This window comes from Syngnathus scovelli, chromosome 2 (assembly GCF_024217435.2).
Source record: "Syngnathus scovelli strain Florida chromosome 2, RoL_Ssco_1.2, whole genome shotgun sequence".
NCBI classification, from domain to species: Eukaryota; Metazoa; Chordata; class Actinopteri; order Syngnathiformes; family Syngnathidae; genus Syngnathus; species Syngnathus scovelli.
The window spans coordinates 970,001-988,577 of record NC_090848.1 but is presented as its reverse complement, the minus strand read 5'-3'; the positions used below and the strand labels follow the sequence as shown (position 1 = coordinate 988,577).

General features: G+C 41.8%; 1 protein-coding gene and 1 long non-coding RNA gene across 4 annotated transcripts; both read left to right on the top strand.

Annotated features, from left to right (window-relative positions):
• The first annotated feature begins 1,648 nt into the window (after nt 1–1,648).
• On the top strand, nt 1,649–5,064 carry LOC125988572 (uncharacterized). The gene is made up of 3 exons (XR_007488405.2): nt 1,649–1,744; nt 2,161–2,287; nt 2,387–5,064. It is a non-coding gene; the product is annotated as an uncharacterized lncRNA (long non-coding RNA).
• A 54-nt stretch (nt 5,065–5,118) lies between these two features.
• LOC125988571 (potassium voltage-gated channel subfamily H member 7) lies at nt 5,119–16,670 on the top strand. Of its 3 annotated transcripts, none has more exons than XM_049753907.2 (16): nt 5,123–5,419; nt 6,165–6,395; nt 9,013–9,168; nt 9,240–9,692; nt 10,606–10,820; nt 10,902–11,327; nt 12,095–12,326; nt 12,392–12,559; nt 12,790–12,989; nt 14,067–14,310; nt 14,375–14,580; nt 14,723–14,807; nt 14,973–15,164; nt 15,234–15,372; nt 15,477–15,649; nt 15,717–16,670. In XM_049753907.2, the coding sequence occupies exons 1-16, from the start codon at nt 5,344–5,346 to the stop codon at nt 15,797–15,799; spliced, it is 3,279 nt and encodes a 1,092-aa protein (XP_049609864.1). In that variant the 5' UTR covers nt 5,123–5,343; the 3' UTR covers nt 15,800–16,670. The 3 variants fall into 3 exon arrangements, with proteins under 3 accessions (XP_049609865.1, XP_049609864.1, XP_049609863.1); XM_049753906.2 differs by having other exon boundaries at nt 14,058–14,310; XM_049753908.2 differs by lacking the exons at nt 14,375–14,580; nt 14,723–14,807; nt 14,973–15,164; ... (1 more) ...; nt 15,477–15,649; nt 15,717–16,670 and adding an exon at nt 13,176–13,319 and having other exon boundaries at nt 5,119–5,419; nt 14,058–14,195.
• The last annotated feature ends 1,907 nt before the right edge of the window (nt 16,671–18,577 follow it).

Genomic DNA, 18,577 nt, shown 5'->3' with positions numbered 1-18,577 from the left:
TCCTTACATCCTGTGCAAGGCTGGCCTGTAAATTTAACAAGAGTGTAACCTTGATGGACCCAACGCACACGCACACACACGCACACACACACACACACACACTTTTCTATAGCACGAGTGTGCTTTCTTTCTCGCTGTACTTAAATCATGTTGAAACACAGACACTTGTTGAATAAAAACGAAAGTAGAAGTAGTGATTCAACCTCCATATTCAAGTTTGGCTCCTTTCATTTTTTTCCCCAAAGGGGTCGCCACGGCATTTTTGTCCAGATGACAAAACAAATAATAAAAACAAAATGGTGTACCCAAGAGCAATAGTAGAAGAATTTTTATTGGAAGTTGAATGCAATTAATTAAATAGATCATAAAAAGTAGCTAAATTCTCCACTTAGTATGAATTGTTTTTTTACTTAGAAGAAGTAAATACAACTCACATTGCATGTTGAGGTTTGAGAACTCGCTAGGCTGGACTTTTGGCATAGCTTTACTAAACTGAAAACAAAGAAATATAAAATATACAAATGAGAATAACTGAGAGTATCTTCTTTGGATGTGTTTTAGATCAGATGAAGAAAATTTGAAAAGAAGGATTTTTCTTAAGCATGTTCAAATGTAGCAGCTAACGTATGGTATTTTTAAAACAAATTCATGAAGATTTTTCTAAAGAAAGATTTTTGTAATGTACCAGGTAAAAATGTATGGTACAGTGTTTTCAGATTTTTTTTTTTTTAGTTTGATATTTCATGTTGCTATTTGTGGAGGTTAGAGAGATACCAAGCAACGACTTTATTGTTGAAGAAAGGGGTTACTTTATGGGCACAATGGCTTCATGCAGGGAGATTTGAGTTGCAAGTGGCATTCATCTGTCACCTTTGCCTTTCCATCTCGGTAGGCGGCCTTGTCAGTCCCTGTTATGACCCATATTTAATTTGGCTTTTTGGAAATGCCCCTGATAAAATTGCCTCTTTCGTTCATTCCCCAAACCTGCATTCCTGTTTTTTTTTTTTTTTTTTTCCAGAGCCACAGGCTAAAATCCATTGCCCAACTCCGCCAATGTTTTCATGGCAGCTTTACCCTGCTGCCTTTTTGAAAGTTCATAGCCTGGCTCGGAGGCAAACGGAAAAAAAAAAAAAAAAAAAAAAATCAAAACTGTAAGGTAGGCTCACATCACAATTACAACCCCCACCCTCACTTCTTCTTGAAAATCAGGTTGCTCCCTTTAACCATCTCTGGGGTTCCATTTAACATTGCTATGTCTTTTTTATTTTGCCCATTTCTTTTCCAGGGCTATTTTCTCATGAAATAAGGAAGGCAATTATTTGCAAAGAGCTGATCTTTGCCTCTGTTGTAGTAGTGACATTTGGCACACACGGGCGCATGGAGCAAGCCACCAATGTGATCACTGAATGTCGGGTCAGGAACATCCAAAGACCAGCAGTCCTCTCAGCTGAGCATACAAGAAGTTGATAAAGAGCATCAGAACACAAAGATTCTACCAGGTCAGCTCAAAATGCTACCACACGATACAAGATGTCATACAGATGAAACATTTCTTTATCGTTTGTGGCCTGGCTCCAAAAGTAAAATGGATTGCAACCAATCATGGCTCAGTTTACAGCTGTCACATGACCACACCTAGAAAACAGGTGAGCTGTGATTGGTTGTTAGCTGAGCCCTTAGCACAAGTGATGTCATTTTTAGTCGAAGGTAGACAAAATAAGTTTTTACTGCTAAAAATGGCTAAGTAAGTGCACTATTGCTTTAAAATCATTTTACCTGCAAATGTTTTCTTTTGCCTTTAAATGTTTGCTAACCATGTGAAAGCAACCTGGTGTCTGAAAAACAAAATGTTTACCAAAAGATCCTGCGGCATTTGCTTCTTTGAGTAAGCTAGTGTTGTGGCAGGAACTTCACCATGCAAAATCCTGAAATGCAATTTTACAGTATTGTGGACAAGTGTGGGTGGACGTGAGGCCCTATCTTTATTCTGAAACTGTGAAAGACAGCCCAGTGGCCAGAGGTGCCAGGCTGCCTGTGTTAGTCGGACAGTCTTTTTGGATTTAAGTGTGGGTGTCAAGGAATTTCTGGTCGAATAATCTATTGTAATAATGTAGCCATTCCTAACTGCTGTGATTTGTTTTTGGACTTCATTTGGAATAGGAGCACGTGAAATGAAATGAAGAGGAGGAACCTTGGACCACACAGAACAGATTTATTGTGTCATGGGTTCAAGTGGCCCTCCAATTGAAAACATGGACTCGAGGCAGGAAGGAGGGGAGGAAAACAGGTAATTTTTCCCTTAATTATTAATATCTTTATCACGTAATTAGTAGGAAATGTTAATAAGAAGGTATTATTGATCCTCGTAAAAACTCCCACACATCAGGAAAGGAAACGTCCATGTAAAGGTTAATCCAGCGGACATGCTGAGGAAAGGCGGAGCATTTGGATTATTTTGGATTTTGTGCAACAATGACAATGAACACTTGTTTTAAAATAAAAATGAACAATTTAAGAGGAATTCCACAGAACCATTTTTAACATGCTATCTAATAGTTGTTTTTTTCCAATTCCTATTAAAATTTGATTAGTTTGTAAAATTTCCAGTAATGAAAAAGAAACTTGAAAATAAATAAATAAATATTTAAAGTCTTTACTAGCCACTGGATACTAGCTCGTGGATTTTTTATATTTATGCAAAAATACTGCTCTCCTTTGGTGAAAGCTGGAACAGCATGTTAATAAAAATGCTCATTTCATGTCATTGATTTTTCTTGCCAAGAGTCGGTTTAAATAGGCTCCTTCCTATTCACGTTTTTTTTTGTGAACCTTCTTGAATTCCCTTAGATGCTATGCCAAAATTGTGATCAATCAGAAAGTAGTAATTGATATCAGAGTATATTGAAATTTTGTAGGCTGGCCTCTGAGCCTGAGTTGTTTGAGTTCGCCACATATACAAAATATAGTTTTTTTTTCTCTTGAGTTGCTTTTCAAAAACGAAATCAAATCATCTCCAAGATGTTTAATGTTAATGCTAAAGCTGTGAACAGATGATTTCTCCTCCAGTCAGTCATTTTGTCACACGCTTGTTCATAATATCGCCAGCAGAGGGCAGTATAGATTTACATTTAATTTTCTAAATTGGAGACATCTGAGTCAAGTCATACAATGTAGGCTCCATGTTTTTAAGAGGGGAAAGGTCATGTGTAAGGTACGTGAAAGAGTACAAGAACAAATAGTTAACAAACAGTTCAACTACTTTTGGAGAGGAGTGTGATTGCTTTACGACAACATGAATATTCGAACGCCGCGACAGAGTGTCAGCCAGCTACAAATCTAGCACTAATCTTGCTTGCAGCATTTTGCAACGTCATTAGCTATCAATCAATATAGACTATTGATTTGTGGGCTTATTAACCTTGTAAGACAACAGCTAAATTGATTGTTCTGTCAAGGTATTGGAAATATGGAGTCTGCATGGAAGGGTCCAGATTTAGCTTGTCCTCAAGCACTGGGAATATTTTGGAGCATGTCCTGCTAAAACAAAAAATAGTGTAGAGGCTATCATTGTAACATTTTCTCTATTTTCTCCATGCATGAACAGATTTTTGACAACATTAGATGAAATATTTGCTCCAGAGCGGAACTGACGTGATACAAATCAAGAACCAAATTAATTTCAAGTGTTATTAGACATAATATGGCCATACAAATTGATGTCAAAAGGAATTTGTACATATTTCTTTTGAGTTTTCATGGTCGGGTATATAACAGTTTCCATGGCAACTGTGGCTCCCGCACTCCTGTGGATCTTGCATGGAAAGGAAACAAAAGGATTAACAAGAAGCACACTAGGGGGTTTCTTCAATCAGGTGAAGACCACAAGTTCTGCTTGCAAAAGGGTTGGTTAATTAGATGCTAAAGTAAACTTTGGGATAAATGATCTCAAATTGACCATTCCAGTTATGAGGGGGGTGCACACTTACGCAATTACATTGTATACATTTTTTTACTTTTAAAAAGATGATCATTTTCCATTTTTGTACAGATCATAGATCGCAATGGTAGATTTTTTTTTTTAATGAACGTCAAAGCTTGTTCTCATTTTATTTAAATCATCAAAAGCTGTCATTCCAACAGGGGTGTGTAGACTTTTTAATCGACTGTTCATGTGAGTTGGTTTGACCCGTTGGCCCAAGGGAAGTGTTATTTGATGAAAGGAAAATGTGGGAACAGACTCCAATACTAATCTAATCTTACTCCAAAAGTCCTTGAAGAGGACAAGCCAGGTCATGAACAAGGATCTGTGGGCTGCACTTGCCAGATGGTTGAGCTGCCAATGTGACAGACAAGACAAAGCAGCTACTTGATGCAACCAGAACCGAACTGTGTAGCTCTCAGAAGATAGCTGGAACATAGACAAGGACCCTCACGTTGTGTTTTCCTGACTTTCTGACGTTCCACCGTAGCTCCGCCCCTAAAGTCAAGCCACCAATGTACGTACTTGCAATATACAGTGATCCCTCGCGACTTCGCGTTTCGTTTATCGCAGCTTCACTACATCGCGGAATTTTTTTTTCCAAATTAAGAAAACATTTAAAAGTCAAAATAAAACTTCTAAATTGAATTAACATGTGTCTAACCTTTAGGACAACGTAGTATTGCTCCAAATGTTCGTTTACATTCCATTAGAAGTCTGTTTTCGCGTGTTAGCACGATCGCGAATTTGCATCTTTCCGCTAACTCGTTAGCCTGCCCAGTACTTCTTGTTGATGACCATACTTGGCGGATTTCACTTATCGCGGGCGGAACCAATTATCCGCGATAAACGAGGGATTACTGTAGCAAAATGGGTGTAAAAAGGGAAGGGTTTAATCAAATAACACTTTCATTTTTTCTAAAATGTTGATTAAATATTGTTCATCCGTTTATGAGCGTCAGGCACGCATTTTGTGAGCATATGTAGTTTATTACTCTTGTTCCATTGGATAATGGTCAGTGTTTGGGAATTATTTTCAACTCTGGAAAAAAAAAATGCCTATATCTCCATGAAATAGCTTGGCAGAAGACACGCCTACCTTGGTCGGTCAGCAGCGATGGCACAGCCCCCCCCCCGTTTCTGTCACACGTTTCCACAAACAATGCACCGCGCCCGTGACCGCACGACCACACGAGCATCTCGGAAATGAGAAGCGATTGCTTTTGTCTGATGCTTGGCTGCCGCATGTACGCGATCAGCCAAGCCCGTCAAGCGTGCGTCATGGGGGAAATTTTCTGACCATCATGACTGACTGGTGACAAAAGGAACGGATTTATTTTGGAGGGGGGGTGAAGAAGGAAATAATGCCGGTCCGCAGGGGCCACGTAGCGCCACATAATACATTTCTCGGAGTCATAATTCGTAAATTCGAAGGACAAAGTGAGTACAGTGCATGAAGTGTGTGTCCTGCGCTGCGCTGCGCTGCATGCTGCGCCTGTAAAAAGCACGAGTCTCATTCCTCTTTAAATGATTTTTTTTTTCGCACTAAATGTGATTTATTGTCCTTTTGAGTACAGGTGCAAGAATGTTATCTTTGAATTTCAGTTCAGTTTTATCCACGTGAACACTTAGAACATTAAGTCGTTATTAATAAGCTTGGACATTTTTTTATTTTTTTATCTATTTATTAATTTTATGTCATTTTATTTATTTATTTATTTATTTATTGCTCAATTTTATTGGGACAATTTCTGCTGTAATTTGGCGGTATTTATTGGGACATATTAATCATAATTGGGGTTAATGTTAGCGTCATCATCATGATGATTATTCCACCATTTCCTCGAACATGCATTTTCCAAATGAGTTCCAATCAGGCGTTGACTGCATGCAAATCTTTTTTGGGGCCATAAACTATAAGCAAATATAATCACCAAAGTTGTTAGAAATTAAATCTTGGAATACTGCACTCCTTTTAATGAGTCTATAAATGAGTTTCACTGTTTTGTCACTTATACCACTAGAACAAATTTTTGTAGAGGTCATTGATCGAATATGAACAAAATAAATACAAAAAAGAACCAAGCTCTAAGTATGTGGGGTCTGAAAGTTTTATGAAAGTTAGTTGGGCGAATTAAATAAACCCTGAACTGACATTTTGGCAAATTGTTTTTATTGTTGACAGACAAGAAATTCATCATCGCCAATGCTTGTGTGCAAAACTGCGCCATCATCTACTGCAACGATGGATTCTGCGAGCTGACCGGTTTCTCCAGGCCGGATGTCATGCAGAAGTCGTGCATATGCGACTTCCTGCACGGTCAGTCCACAAGCCGCTATGCCATCACTCAAGTCGCTCAGGCCCTCCTGGGATCGGAGGAACGCAAGGTGGAGATCATGTACCAACGTAAAGACGGTGAGTGACCTTGACTGACTTTGCGTGAAAAGGTTCAGCTAAGATGTGGTGCTTACTTTGTTTGTCTACTTCTCTTTGTAGCATAATTTATTCAGAGAACATTCTATAATGATTCATTATTACAGTTAAGAGATCTAAATTGCCGTCCTTTTTGAGTTGATGGCTCCTCATAGAATCTTTGAGAGCGAATTCACTTCATTTCATTTATTGCCTCCCATCAGCCTCTTTTGCTCGTTGTTTCTATTCCTGGGGACATTTAGACCACAGTTCAATTTGAAAGGAGTTCCTGTAAAATCCAGAATTTTCCCAGTTTGGGATGAAAACAGACTATTAGTACCTTCTACGCGTACTTCGAAATAAACAAACTGACATTGTGTACGTTTACATGGCAAGCATAAATCAGGCATGTTGTCGCTTTAGACTTGTTGCTGCTGTTGTCAAAGTGATATTTTTAAAGTGGCGGCTGAAGCTGAGGTCAAAAGATTTTTTCACAGTCCAATTGTTTACTCCAAAATATAGTATTGATGAAAATGCAGTTTGTCTTTGGTCAGAATTATAAATATTTAATAGCCCTACACTTGTGTCACAGGCTATGAGAAGACAAGTTTTTGCCTGTGTTCTGCCCACTGGAACACTTCATACTAGCTGCTGTATATCTAAGGAATGTCAAGCATGTGCTACATATAAGTTCTTGTATCAGCATGGATTAGCTCTTTGCTGTATTATCACTGTACACATGCGGTTGCAATGCGACATGAACAAAACACACGTATACACTTTCAAGTTGACAACCGCGTGAACATGAAATGACGGCAGCGCAATCGGAAAAGAGCATACAGAATTCTGACCCTTGGCTGTCTTGCTTTCAGGTCAAAGTGATTGATTTCTTGGCCAGAGTTAATAGAGCATTACAATGTTTTCCCCATCAATCAGAGCGCTTCAAAATCTGCCCTCCTGTAATTGCTTCGATGTTTGAGCCACGAAAATATGCCTCTGGTGGTGTTAATACATCCCTTGAGTCATCGTGAGGCGAGCTGGCTCACTTTAGCTCATCGTTAGCTCATAGCCACCTAGCTTGCTCACAATGCTTTTTAGGGTTTATGCATTGCTAGCTAGCTAGCTAACTGTTTCAAATGAACGCTGAGCTACAGTGTGTTAATTATTCAAAGTGGAAGTGAAATTAAATGAAACCGAATGACACGCTCAAGTCCTCATTTCCTCAATAATTTGAAATGTATTATAGCCACTGTAGTACATTCAAAATGTAATGGGTAACACTGTTTTTTCTTGTTAGGGGAGTTTTACAGACATTTAATTGCACCTGCATATTTATGAGTACAAGTACCTTCTTCACAAGCTGGATTTCTGTGTTTCTGTGTTTGATCGCCAAACAGGAAGCACTCATTAATTTGTGCATCTCTCTAATCTCATTATTAGTGCATTCAATCGTTGCAGGACTCTGCCTAATTTCAGTTTCCAATATTAGCAATAATATTACTGTTAACAGAGTTGTCAATAGAGCTACCAATAAATTAAAAAAAATACTCAGAGGACACCATTCGTTTTATATTTGTGTGTTAATGTGTGTAATCGGGCAAACTAGTAGGAAATTCAGTGACTTTCCCTCATGAGTGATCACCTTGCTTCCTCCTCCTCCTCCTCATATCAGCAGATTTATCATGACTTATTAATGTCTTTTTCCTTTTGTGATGACAGTGATGTACGATTATGGGCATAATACAGCTTAGCCCAGCAGAATCAAGGCTCACCAATACATAAAAAACTACCCTTTGCTGCCTAAAGTTAGCTGGAGTATTTGATTTATTACCTTGCTGCACAAAATAAATTTTGTTTAGATAACATGCTTTCTAGAATTGTGCTAAAAAAAAAAAGGGATGGATGGATGGATGGATGGATGGATGGATGGATGGATGGATGGATGGATGGATGGATGGATGGATGGATGGATGGATGGATGGATGGATGGATGGATGGATGGATGGATGGATGGATGGATGGATGGATGGATGGATGGATGGATGGATGGATGGATGGGTAATTTCAGTTCTGCATTCTAATGAATATGCGGACAGAATGTTAAGTTCCTGTCGGAAAAAAAAAATCCTGCTGTATGAGTTGAGGCAGCGTGAGCTATAAATAACTCGCCTGCAGACTTGCAGCCTGATTCGACGGCAGGGATCTTCTATAAATGTCCATTTTACAACTGAATATGCATTGCAGTACTTCCTGACAATACATGGAAACATTCCATGCAAATATTGGCATTAGAATCGAGCCTCCTTCTGAAGCAGGTTTAAGAAAAAATAAATAAAATAAAATCCTATTTTTAGACAGAGCAGGTGTTCTCGCTCGGAACCCGCATTTGGCTATGATCCATTTTTATAGAGGTCACATTGGGCCAAATCACTCAAATCCTTTTAAACCTATTCCAGAGCCCGTTGTCAAGATACTCGATAAGTCACATTCAATAAGGTCATAAAATTTGATGGTCCAATCATAAAAGTTTCATTTCTTCATTTCAGTGTTGTCACATGATATAAATGTAATTGATGGATCTAGAGATTGACTAACCATGACTCAATCTCTTTTTGGTCAGGTTCAAAGTTTCTCTGTGCCACACATATCATTCCGGTGAAGAATGAAGACGGCGTGGTCATGATGTTCATTCTTAATTTCGATTACATTCTGGACGAGGGCAGCAGCGACTCGGTGGAGAAGCTAAACCGCGCTTCCCCTTCCAAAGCGGACCAACGTAAGTGAAAATGCAATGGAAGCCCACCCTCAAATGTAACCATCTGTAACTATGATCTACTCCTCGTTCAGGAAAAAGAAGATTCTTCCATTTCCGTTTGCCAGTTTTACCACTTCTGGGCATCAGCAAGCAGTCCCTGCCTCAGGAAGACCCCGACGATGTGATGGTGGAATCTCCTTGCCACAGTGACGACTCCATAACAATGTGTAACGACCAACTGGCCAACATCCAGGAGAGCTGGAGTCGTTCGAACCCCAACGACACCCTCATCGTCCCGAGTTTTTCTTCCACACCCGTTTCTGGCCCGCTGGATCACTCCTCGCCCAAAGGTCCTTGGGACAGATTATATCCAGATGCCAAATGTCAGGAGGACACAATTATGGCCACGCCATCCATCCCGGGCCTCACTCCCACCGCATCCAGGGAGAGCGTATGCAGCATTCGGAAAGCCTCATCCCTCTATGACGTGGACGGTTTTAGATCCAACTCCAAGGAGGCCTTCAGGGATCGCCACGACAGTGAAGGTAGGCCAATAAAAAAAGGATGGTTGGATGAATGTTTTGAGGCTCGCACTCTATTTAACTCATCTCGTGCCTGTCAGAGAAAATAAAGCCCCAAAGCTCCTGTCCGATATTCCAAGTATTACAAAATGGCCGCTTAATATCAGCTCCAATTTGCATACATTGAAGCGCACAAGCTCCTTGGTCTATTCTCCTCTCCGTGTCCCCTCCACCTTCTCTGTTATTAATTGCTGCCATCTGACAAAGGACACCATATGAAAGCTAACAAGCTTCCTGCATCTTCATTAGCTCTAATGCGGGTTTACCGCATGAGTTGTGCTGAATGACAAATTATTGAAATCAGCATGTGTTTGAATAAATTTGGTCTGATTGTTGGGTTATTACTCCTAGGTTAAAAATGAATCAGAATCGGTCAGTCCTGGGTTTCCCCCCCTACCCCCACCCTTCACCTTGAGTACCCTGCAGCTATGGTTTGAGCCATTTTTCCTCCACAGGCTGCGCAAGCAGAGTTCATCCTCATGTGTCTCTTGCGCTGTCCTATACCATCAATCACGATATTCTACGGCCATGGCAGCGGCAGAAGCGGGGAGTGGGTCGGTTCTGTGTCAGCCAGAGTTCACCTTTGGTCACTCTTGTCACTGTGAAATAGAAATGAAGTGCTGAATATTGCGGAGACAACTTTACAGAGGTACCTTGACTTACAGCAAAAGTAAAAAAAAAAAAAAAATACTCGTTGCCATTTTACTTCATCCCAAACATTGCTTGATTTCTCACTATGCATCGTTGCAGCCATTTTAAACAAGCTAACAAATATTGGATGGTCTCGGCTGAGATGTGCTTGGTTCATCACTCCCTCCCACTTTCATGGTAATGACAAACTGTCCTCTGATGTGCACCGTTGCCTTTACATCTTCAGGGCCTCTCATCCAGATCAAATCAAGTCTGCTCTGCTCCACCTCCGATTCCAATCTCAACAAGTACAGCACCATCAACAAGATTCCCCTCATCACGCTTAACTTCTCAGAGACCAACGTTGAGAAGAAATGCCCATCGCCACCGTGTTCGGAGAAAACCGTGATTGCGCCCAAGGTCAAAGACCGAACGCACAATGTCACCGATAAGGTCACGCAGGTAAGGTCATATCGTTAAGAATGAAAATAAATAAATAAATAAATAAATAAATCATCCTCAACCTCGTGTCACCGTCTCCAGGTTCTATCGCTGGGTGCCGACGTCCTGCCTGAGTACAAACTCCAGAGCCAGCGCATGGATAAGTGCACCATCCTTCACTACAGCCCCTTCAAGGCAGTGTGGGACTGGCTCATCCTCCTCTTAGTCATCTACACGGCCATTTTCACGCCTTACTCGGCCGCCTTCCTCCTCAACGACGTGGAGGAGCAGAGTAGACGGGAGTGCGGCTACTCCTGCTCGCCGCTCAATGTGGTGGACTTGATCGTGGACATCATGTTCATCGTGGACATCCTCATCAATTTCCGCACCACGTACGTCAACAACAACGAGGAGGTGGTCAGCCACCCAGGCAAGATAGCCGTCCACTACTTTAAAGGCTGGTTCCTCATAGATATGGTGGCCGCCATTCCCTTTGACCTACTCATCTTTGGATCGGGATCTGATGAGGTGAGATGATAGTCATGTGTAGCGTACACCAATGGCGGCTTTGGATGTCATTTGCCCCCCAAAAAAAAACGGGGTCATTGACTTAAATGATGATGTTTACCATCATAGTTTGAACATTTTAACAGCTAAGTTGATTCCAAAGTAGACATAGGGAAAATAGAAATTGTTTCTGCGATAATTGAGAGACTGGACATGAATGATTTTGACGGTAAAATGGATAACGTTCTTTAGACTAAACATTAATTCAAACTAAACTCGTGGGGATGAAAACAGTGTGCAAATCTTTCAAATAAAAACGCTATTTGTTAGGCAAGGCCTGGGCCATATTTGTACTTTATGGCTGGGCAAAAGCTAGCTAACATTAGCACTGTCTAAACTAGAGCTGGTGTTAGCTAGCAGGCTAAGCATTAGGTTTTGCTAATCAAAGAAAGACAATCCAACCAAACATTCTTTATAAAATTCCTTCCATAAGGTTCTGGTCCTAAGAAGTGGCTGGTCCACAACGAGGCACTCTCGCTATCATCTCTGTAGAGTACAACTATTTATGACAACCACTTGGGCCTCCTCACTCACACCTTCCACTGGATTAATATAGATTATTTAAAAAAAATAATAAACAAAATAATAAGGCATCACATTTATATAGCGCTTTTGGGACACTCCAAAAATGCTTATTTTCTACCAAAAAAAACCAACAAGGTGGGTTTGTGTTGATTCTGTTGACTGTAGTTTGAAATTGTTGATGGCGTATTGGCCTTGCTTTGCAGACCACCACCCTGATTGGTCTGCTGAAGACGGCCCGCCTCCTGCGCTTGGTACGCGTCGCACGCAAACTGGACCGCTACTCCGAGTACGGCGCTGCCGTGCTCATGCTGCTCATGTGTATCTTTGCCCTCATCGCTCACTGGCTAGCCTGCATCTGGTATGCCATCGGCAATGTGGAGAAGCCGTATTTGGAGCACAAAATTGGCTGGCTGGATAACCTGGGCTTATCTATAGGTGAGTTATACTTCATCAAACTGGTGACCTTTGACACTTCATACCGCTGTGATTTTTCATCCCAGGCAAAAAATACAACTACAGTGACCCAGGTTCCGGGCCGTCCATCAAAGATAAGTACGTCACTGCACTTTACTTCACCTTCAGCAGTTTGACCAGCGTGGGCTTTGGCAACGTCTCCCCCAACACCAACTCAGAGAAGATCTTTTCGATTTGCGTCATGCTAATTGGATGTGAGTGACAACCTAGAAATATTCTCATTAATTCACACTTCTAGGCCTTCATTTTTCAATTCTAAGCTTAGCATCCACTTCCTGTTTGATCCATGATAGAGAAGACAAATATTTTAAAAAGATGAATGGTAACTTCGCGGGCCACATAAAATGATATGGCGGGCCGCATTTGGCCCCCGGGCCTTGACTTTGACATGTTGTCCATTCAAAGCTTCATGTGACTTTTTCAGCACTAATGTACGCCAGCATCTTTGGGAACGTGTCGGCCATCATCCAAAGGGTGTATTCCAGTACGGCCCGTTACCACCTCCAGATGCTGCGAGTCAAAGAATTCATCCGCTTTCACCAGATCCCAAACCCGCTTAGGCAGCGGCTCGAGGAGTATTTTGAACACGCGTGGACGTACACCAACGGCATTGACATGAATATGGTATGAGAGCCGTGCCGTCTGGCAACAGCAATGTGCGCCGACGACCAGTATTTGATCCGATAACATTATGATATGCGTTACAATATTTGTTTGTGTTTCTATTCATCACAGTACTTATTTAAGTTTGTCTTTTTCCATGTCTGCCTCATGCCTAATGGAATGATTGGACCACTCTGGTAAGAGCAGGAGGTACATGTGTACCATTTGTTGATTGTTACTCGGGGCGGTGCGGCTCAGGTGGTAGGGTGGTCGTCTCCCGACCCGAAAGTTGTGGTTTCGATCCCCTCGGCCCTTGTGGCTCTGTTGCTCCTGATGCTGCATCATCAATAGGTAAAATGAGGAGGTGTTTTCAAAAGCATCATGCAAGTGAGAGTCCATTTGGTAATCATAAAATCACAGAGTGTAGTTTTTCGCTTTACTGTAAAAAAAATTTTTAAAAAAGCATATTAGTATCAGTCTTGTTTGAAAATGCAAAGTTGTACGACTAGTCAATTATTTAGGCATCATTGGACTTGGATTAGGTTTTTAAAAAAAGCTTCACTAGCCGTGTCCGGCACTAGCACAAAGTTTGACAGTTTTTGATGCTCACAGAATGCTTCAGCCGAAAATATTCATACATACTCGAGTAAATATGGAAAATTAAAGTTATAGCAGGAACAATGATGGATTCAGTGTGAAAGTACTAAAATGATGGAAAGACTTCCCAGCTAATGAAAATTCTTTCATTAACAAGGTACAATTTTATTAAGCCAACTTGTTGTTAATATGTAAAACAAACATGATTAGTTGATTAAAAAAAAAAAAAAACATTGTTATTGCTTTTCTTGAGTTAACTATAAAACAGAGGAAAGCCACTAATTCTACAAAAGCTGAAGCCCGGATTTGAACTCACAAACTCAGAACTGCGAGGCTGATCAGCAAACCACTTGTACACTGCATCATGTAAATTCAACTACAAGTTTGCAATTGTGATATTTGTCCAAACTGCAACTTCACAGAAAGCTACTTTTTTTAAATTTTTATTTCCAATTCCTCACTGGCTCTCACCACAAATCCATCTGCTTGTAGGTCCTGAAGGGTTTCCCGGAGTGCCTCCAGGCAGATATCTGCCTTCACCTCAACAAGAACCTCCTGCAAGGTTGCAAGGCATTTGGCGGTGCCACCAAAGGTTGCCTGCGGGCGCTGGCCATGAGGTTCAAAACCACGCACGCACCCCCCGGAGACACACTGGTTCATTGCGGAGACGTGCTCAGCGTGTTATATTTTGTCACACGTGGCTCCATCGAGATCCTCAAAGAAGATGTTGTGGTGGCCATCTTGGGTGAGTCTAACAACTTTAAAGTTAGCAACATGTGACAAAGTTGACATGAATGTGTGGTCTGCAGGCAAGAACGATATATTTGGAGAAATGATCTACCCGTCGGCCAACCCAGGAAAATCGTGCGCTGACGTGAGGGTGCTGAGCTATTGCGACCTGCACACCATCCAGCGGGGGGAGCTCTTGGAGGTTCTGGACATGTATCCAGAATTTGCTGACCATTTTATGACAAACCTGGAGCTGACCTTTGACCTCTGTAATGAGAATGCCAAGGTATGGATTCCGTTTGCAACAAAAGTTGAGTTCAAGTATTTGCACTCAATCCTTATGGACTGTTTGTTTTTAAACTTTGACCTGTGTAAACGTCATTGAACTCAACTTGACTTCCTTCTGAGTATTCCATTTGTCTCTCTAGAGACCCAACACGCAAGACATCGATTCCAGCGTGGACCCTCAAATGAGTTGGAGGAGAATGTCATGCGCTAGGAAGTCTTCCATTGGTATGCTCATTTTTGTTTATTCACTTTCGTGAATGCTCAAATCAACACGTCCATTTAAACAAATTGACCTAAAAACTCTCAATCCATGGGATTTCGATTCATCAACTCTTGCGACCTCTCGTTTCAAAAATGTTACAAATCATTAATACTTCTGATTTGTTGTAGGTCTTCCAGCATCAACATTCTGCAACTCCACTCCAGAGCAAACCTCCTCCACAGCCATGGAGCGGCGAGATTCTGCCATGGCTGCTGGAGAGCACGAGGAGGAGGAGGAGGAAGAGAAACTGAAACCTTGGCGTTGCAGCGCACGGGGCAACTCGGACCAGCACAGCTCTGCCGCTGGGCTCGACACTTCTGGTTGGTTCATTCAACACGTTCTCGTACAACACTGACTGTTACCATGGTGACCGTGACTCTTCCCAACAGAGCATCTCGAAGACCAGTGGACACTTACGAACCATGAAAAGGAGTCACTCCCCGGAGTCGAAGAGGACGACACCGATACCGACGTCAGCTACGTGGAAGTGGAGCAGCGGCTGGACAGGCTGCAACAGCACCTCAACAGGTGCGGGAGGGGCACAAAGGACGAGGAGAGCCCGGTGGGATATGACCATCATCTACGACCGTGCAACTCCAGTTCTGTGCCCCCTTGTGCTGTTTTGACTACAGGCTGGAGTCCCAGATGACGGCCGACATACAAGCCGTCCTCCACCTCCTCCAGAGGCAAACTTCTTCTTTCCCGCCTGCCTACAGCGCCGTCCAGCCCGGAGGAACCGAGGTTGACCATCAGGGTGCGGCAAGAGTCGGACATCCGGACGAGTCCTACTCGACATCCACTTCTGGTAGACGACACAAGCTTTTGATTTTGAAACGAACTTCCCTGACTTTTTCATTCTGGATTGTTTTCAGGGTCCTGGCACAGAGACTCGTCAAGGTGTGAACACAGCTGGAGTGGAGCAGAGACTTCCAGTGGGGAACACGTCGTCTATTGAGTGATGCCCGAACCAGCTTTCCAGCAACGTCACCAGCAGCTCAGTACCAGCGGGACTCCGTGGACCAAGCCGTGTGTCTGACCTCTGGCACTCCCCAAGATGACCAAGGACTTTTTTAGTTGGACTCAGGGTCGAAGAATATGCAAAGGAACAAAACACGACTTCCATTCCTGTACAGAATATCCTTTCCTAATTGGAATTTGGATTTCTTAAGTCCATTTATATACTGAAGATAATCGACCTAAATGTATTTCAAGTACAATGCGCATGTTCTTTTTTTTCCAGAGAGAATTTTTATTTTCTGGTGCATGTTCTTTATTGCAGTGTTTCCCAACCAGTGTGCTGCGACTTCAACCAGTAGATGTCGGTAATGCGCATTGAAGCTGGTGCCACCACGCCGTAAATCAAAACGAAGAAAAAAATGACGTCACTTCCCGGGAACGAATCCTGACTTTCCCGTTCGCGAACGAGTTAATGGGTGAACCGCCTTCCTTCCCGTGCATCAACGGATCAGTCAGTGAACGTGTTGCGTCTCCCTCCTGGCGTGAACTATGTAAGCCAGAATGTCGATATACGATTTTCCAAGGAAAGAAAGAAGCACCACTTCTTTTATGCACGTTCTCTCCAAGCTAACGGCTAACTTTATTGCATGAAGGGATGCGCCGTTATGCAACAACGGGGAGATAGATGATGCTTCTCTTTGGGTCATCTTGGTTTTATAACACTTGTAGTTTTTAAATAACGTGTATGCATATATTCGCCTAAATATTGTTATCCAATATATCTACTGCAATTTCACATTAGATTGCTGCTTTGAAATTTACTTTTAATATTATTATTATTTTCAAATAAACATTTATGTTAAAACTTGTCTGGTGTTTTATTCCTTGTTTTTTTTATTCGCCAATTAAAACATAAAAATCTGACATTTGGTTAACTGCTTTATATGTGTAGGTATACCTCATGGGCACTTCAATAGGTACACTACATAAAGGTACAAAATAAATAGAGTTAATTGCACAATAAAAGGACATAAGTATATTCTCAGACCTGGGCTCGAACTAAGATCTTACCGAGTCAGAGTTCATGTCATTATCCAGTCAGCTATGTCGACTTGCCAGTTACTGCTCGCCTGCACTGTTTTGTACTAGTGATGTGCATTCCAGTTAATCTAGAATCGGGTCACTCAAAATATTTGTTCAAAAGAATCGTTCACTACACTTTATTTATTTATTCTTTTTTCTTTTTTTTACCTCGTGTAGTGTACCTAATCACAGGCCACTTCAATAGGGAAAAAGCTTAAGTGAAAAGTGCCACACCCGCCCTCACCCCCACCTCCTGATTGGCTGTTTGATCTGTATCAATATAATATAAATATCATGGTCATATCACGGTGTACCTAATGGAGTGTCCGTGTGCTTCCCTCGTTAAGCGCACCTGCGTGAAAAGTTTTAGCTTCTGCAGAAGGTAAAAGGAGCTAAAACTTTTCACGCAGGTGCACTTAACGAGGGAATCACACGGCCACTCCATTAGGTACACCGCCATTTTCAAGTGTACCTAATAACAGGCCACTTTATTAGGGAAGTATCATGGTCATATCACGGTGTACCTAATGGAGTGTCCGTTTGCTTCCTTCGTTAAGCGCACCTGCGTGAAAAGTTTTAGCTTCTGCAGAAGGTAAAAGGAGCTAAAACTTTTCACGCAGGTGCACTTAACGAGAGAATCACACGGACACTCCATTAGGTACACTGCCATTTTCAAGTGTACCGAATGACAGGCCACTTTATTAGGGAAATATCATGGTCATATCATGGTGTACCTAATGGAGTGTCCGGGTGATTCCCTCGTTAAGCGCACCTGCGTGAAAAGTTTTAGCTTCTGCAGAAGGTAAAAGGAGCTAAAACTTTTCACGCAGGTGCACTTAACGAGGGAATCACACGGACATTCCATTAGGTACACCGCCATTTTCAAGTTTACCTAATAACAGCCCACTTTATTAGGGAAATATCATGGTCATATCACTGTGTACCTAATGGAGTGTCCGTGTGATTCCCTCGTTAAGTGCACCTGCGTGAAAAGTTTTAGCTTCTGCAGAAGGTAAAAGGAGCTAAAACTTTTCACGCAGGTGCACTTAACGAGGGAATCACACGGACACTCCATTAGGTACACTGCCATTTTCAAGTGTACCTAATAACAGGCCACTTTATTAGGGAAATATCATGGTCATATCATGGTGTACCTAATGGAGTGTCCGTGTGATTCCCTCATTAAGTGCACCTGCGTGAAAAGTTTTTGGTCATTTTCACGTGCTACAGGAGCTAAAACTTTTCATGCAGGTGCACTTAACGAGGGAATCACACGGACATTCCATTAGGTACACCGCCATTTTCAAGTTTACCTAATAACAGCCCACTTTATTAGGGAAATATCATGGTCATATCACTGTGTACCTAATGGAGTGTCCGTGTGATTCCCTCGTTAAGTACACCTGCGTGAAAAGTTTTAGCTCCTTTTACCTTCTGCGGAAGCTAAAACTTTTCACGCAGGTGTGCTTAACGAAGGAAGCAAACGGACACTCCATTAGGTACACCGTGATATGACCATGATACTTCCCTAATAAAGAGGCCTCTTATTAGGTATACTTGAAAATGGCGGTGTACCTAATGGAGTGTCCGTGTGATTCCCTCGTTAAGTGCACCTGCGTGAAAAGTTTTAGCTCCTTTTAGCTTCTGCAGATGCTAAAACTTTTCACGCAGGTGCGCTTAACGAGGGAAGCAC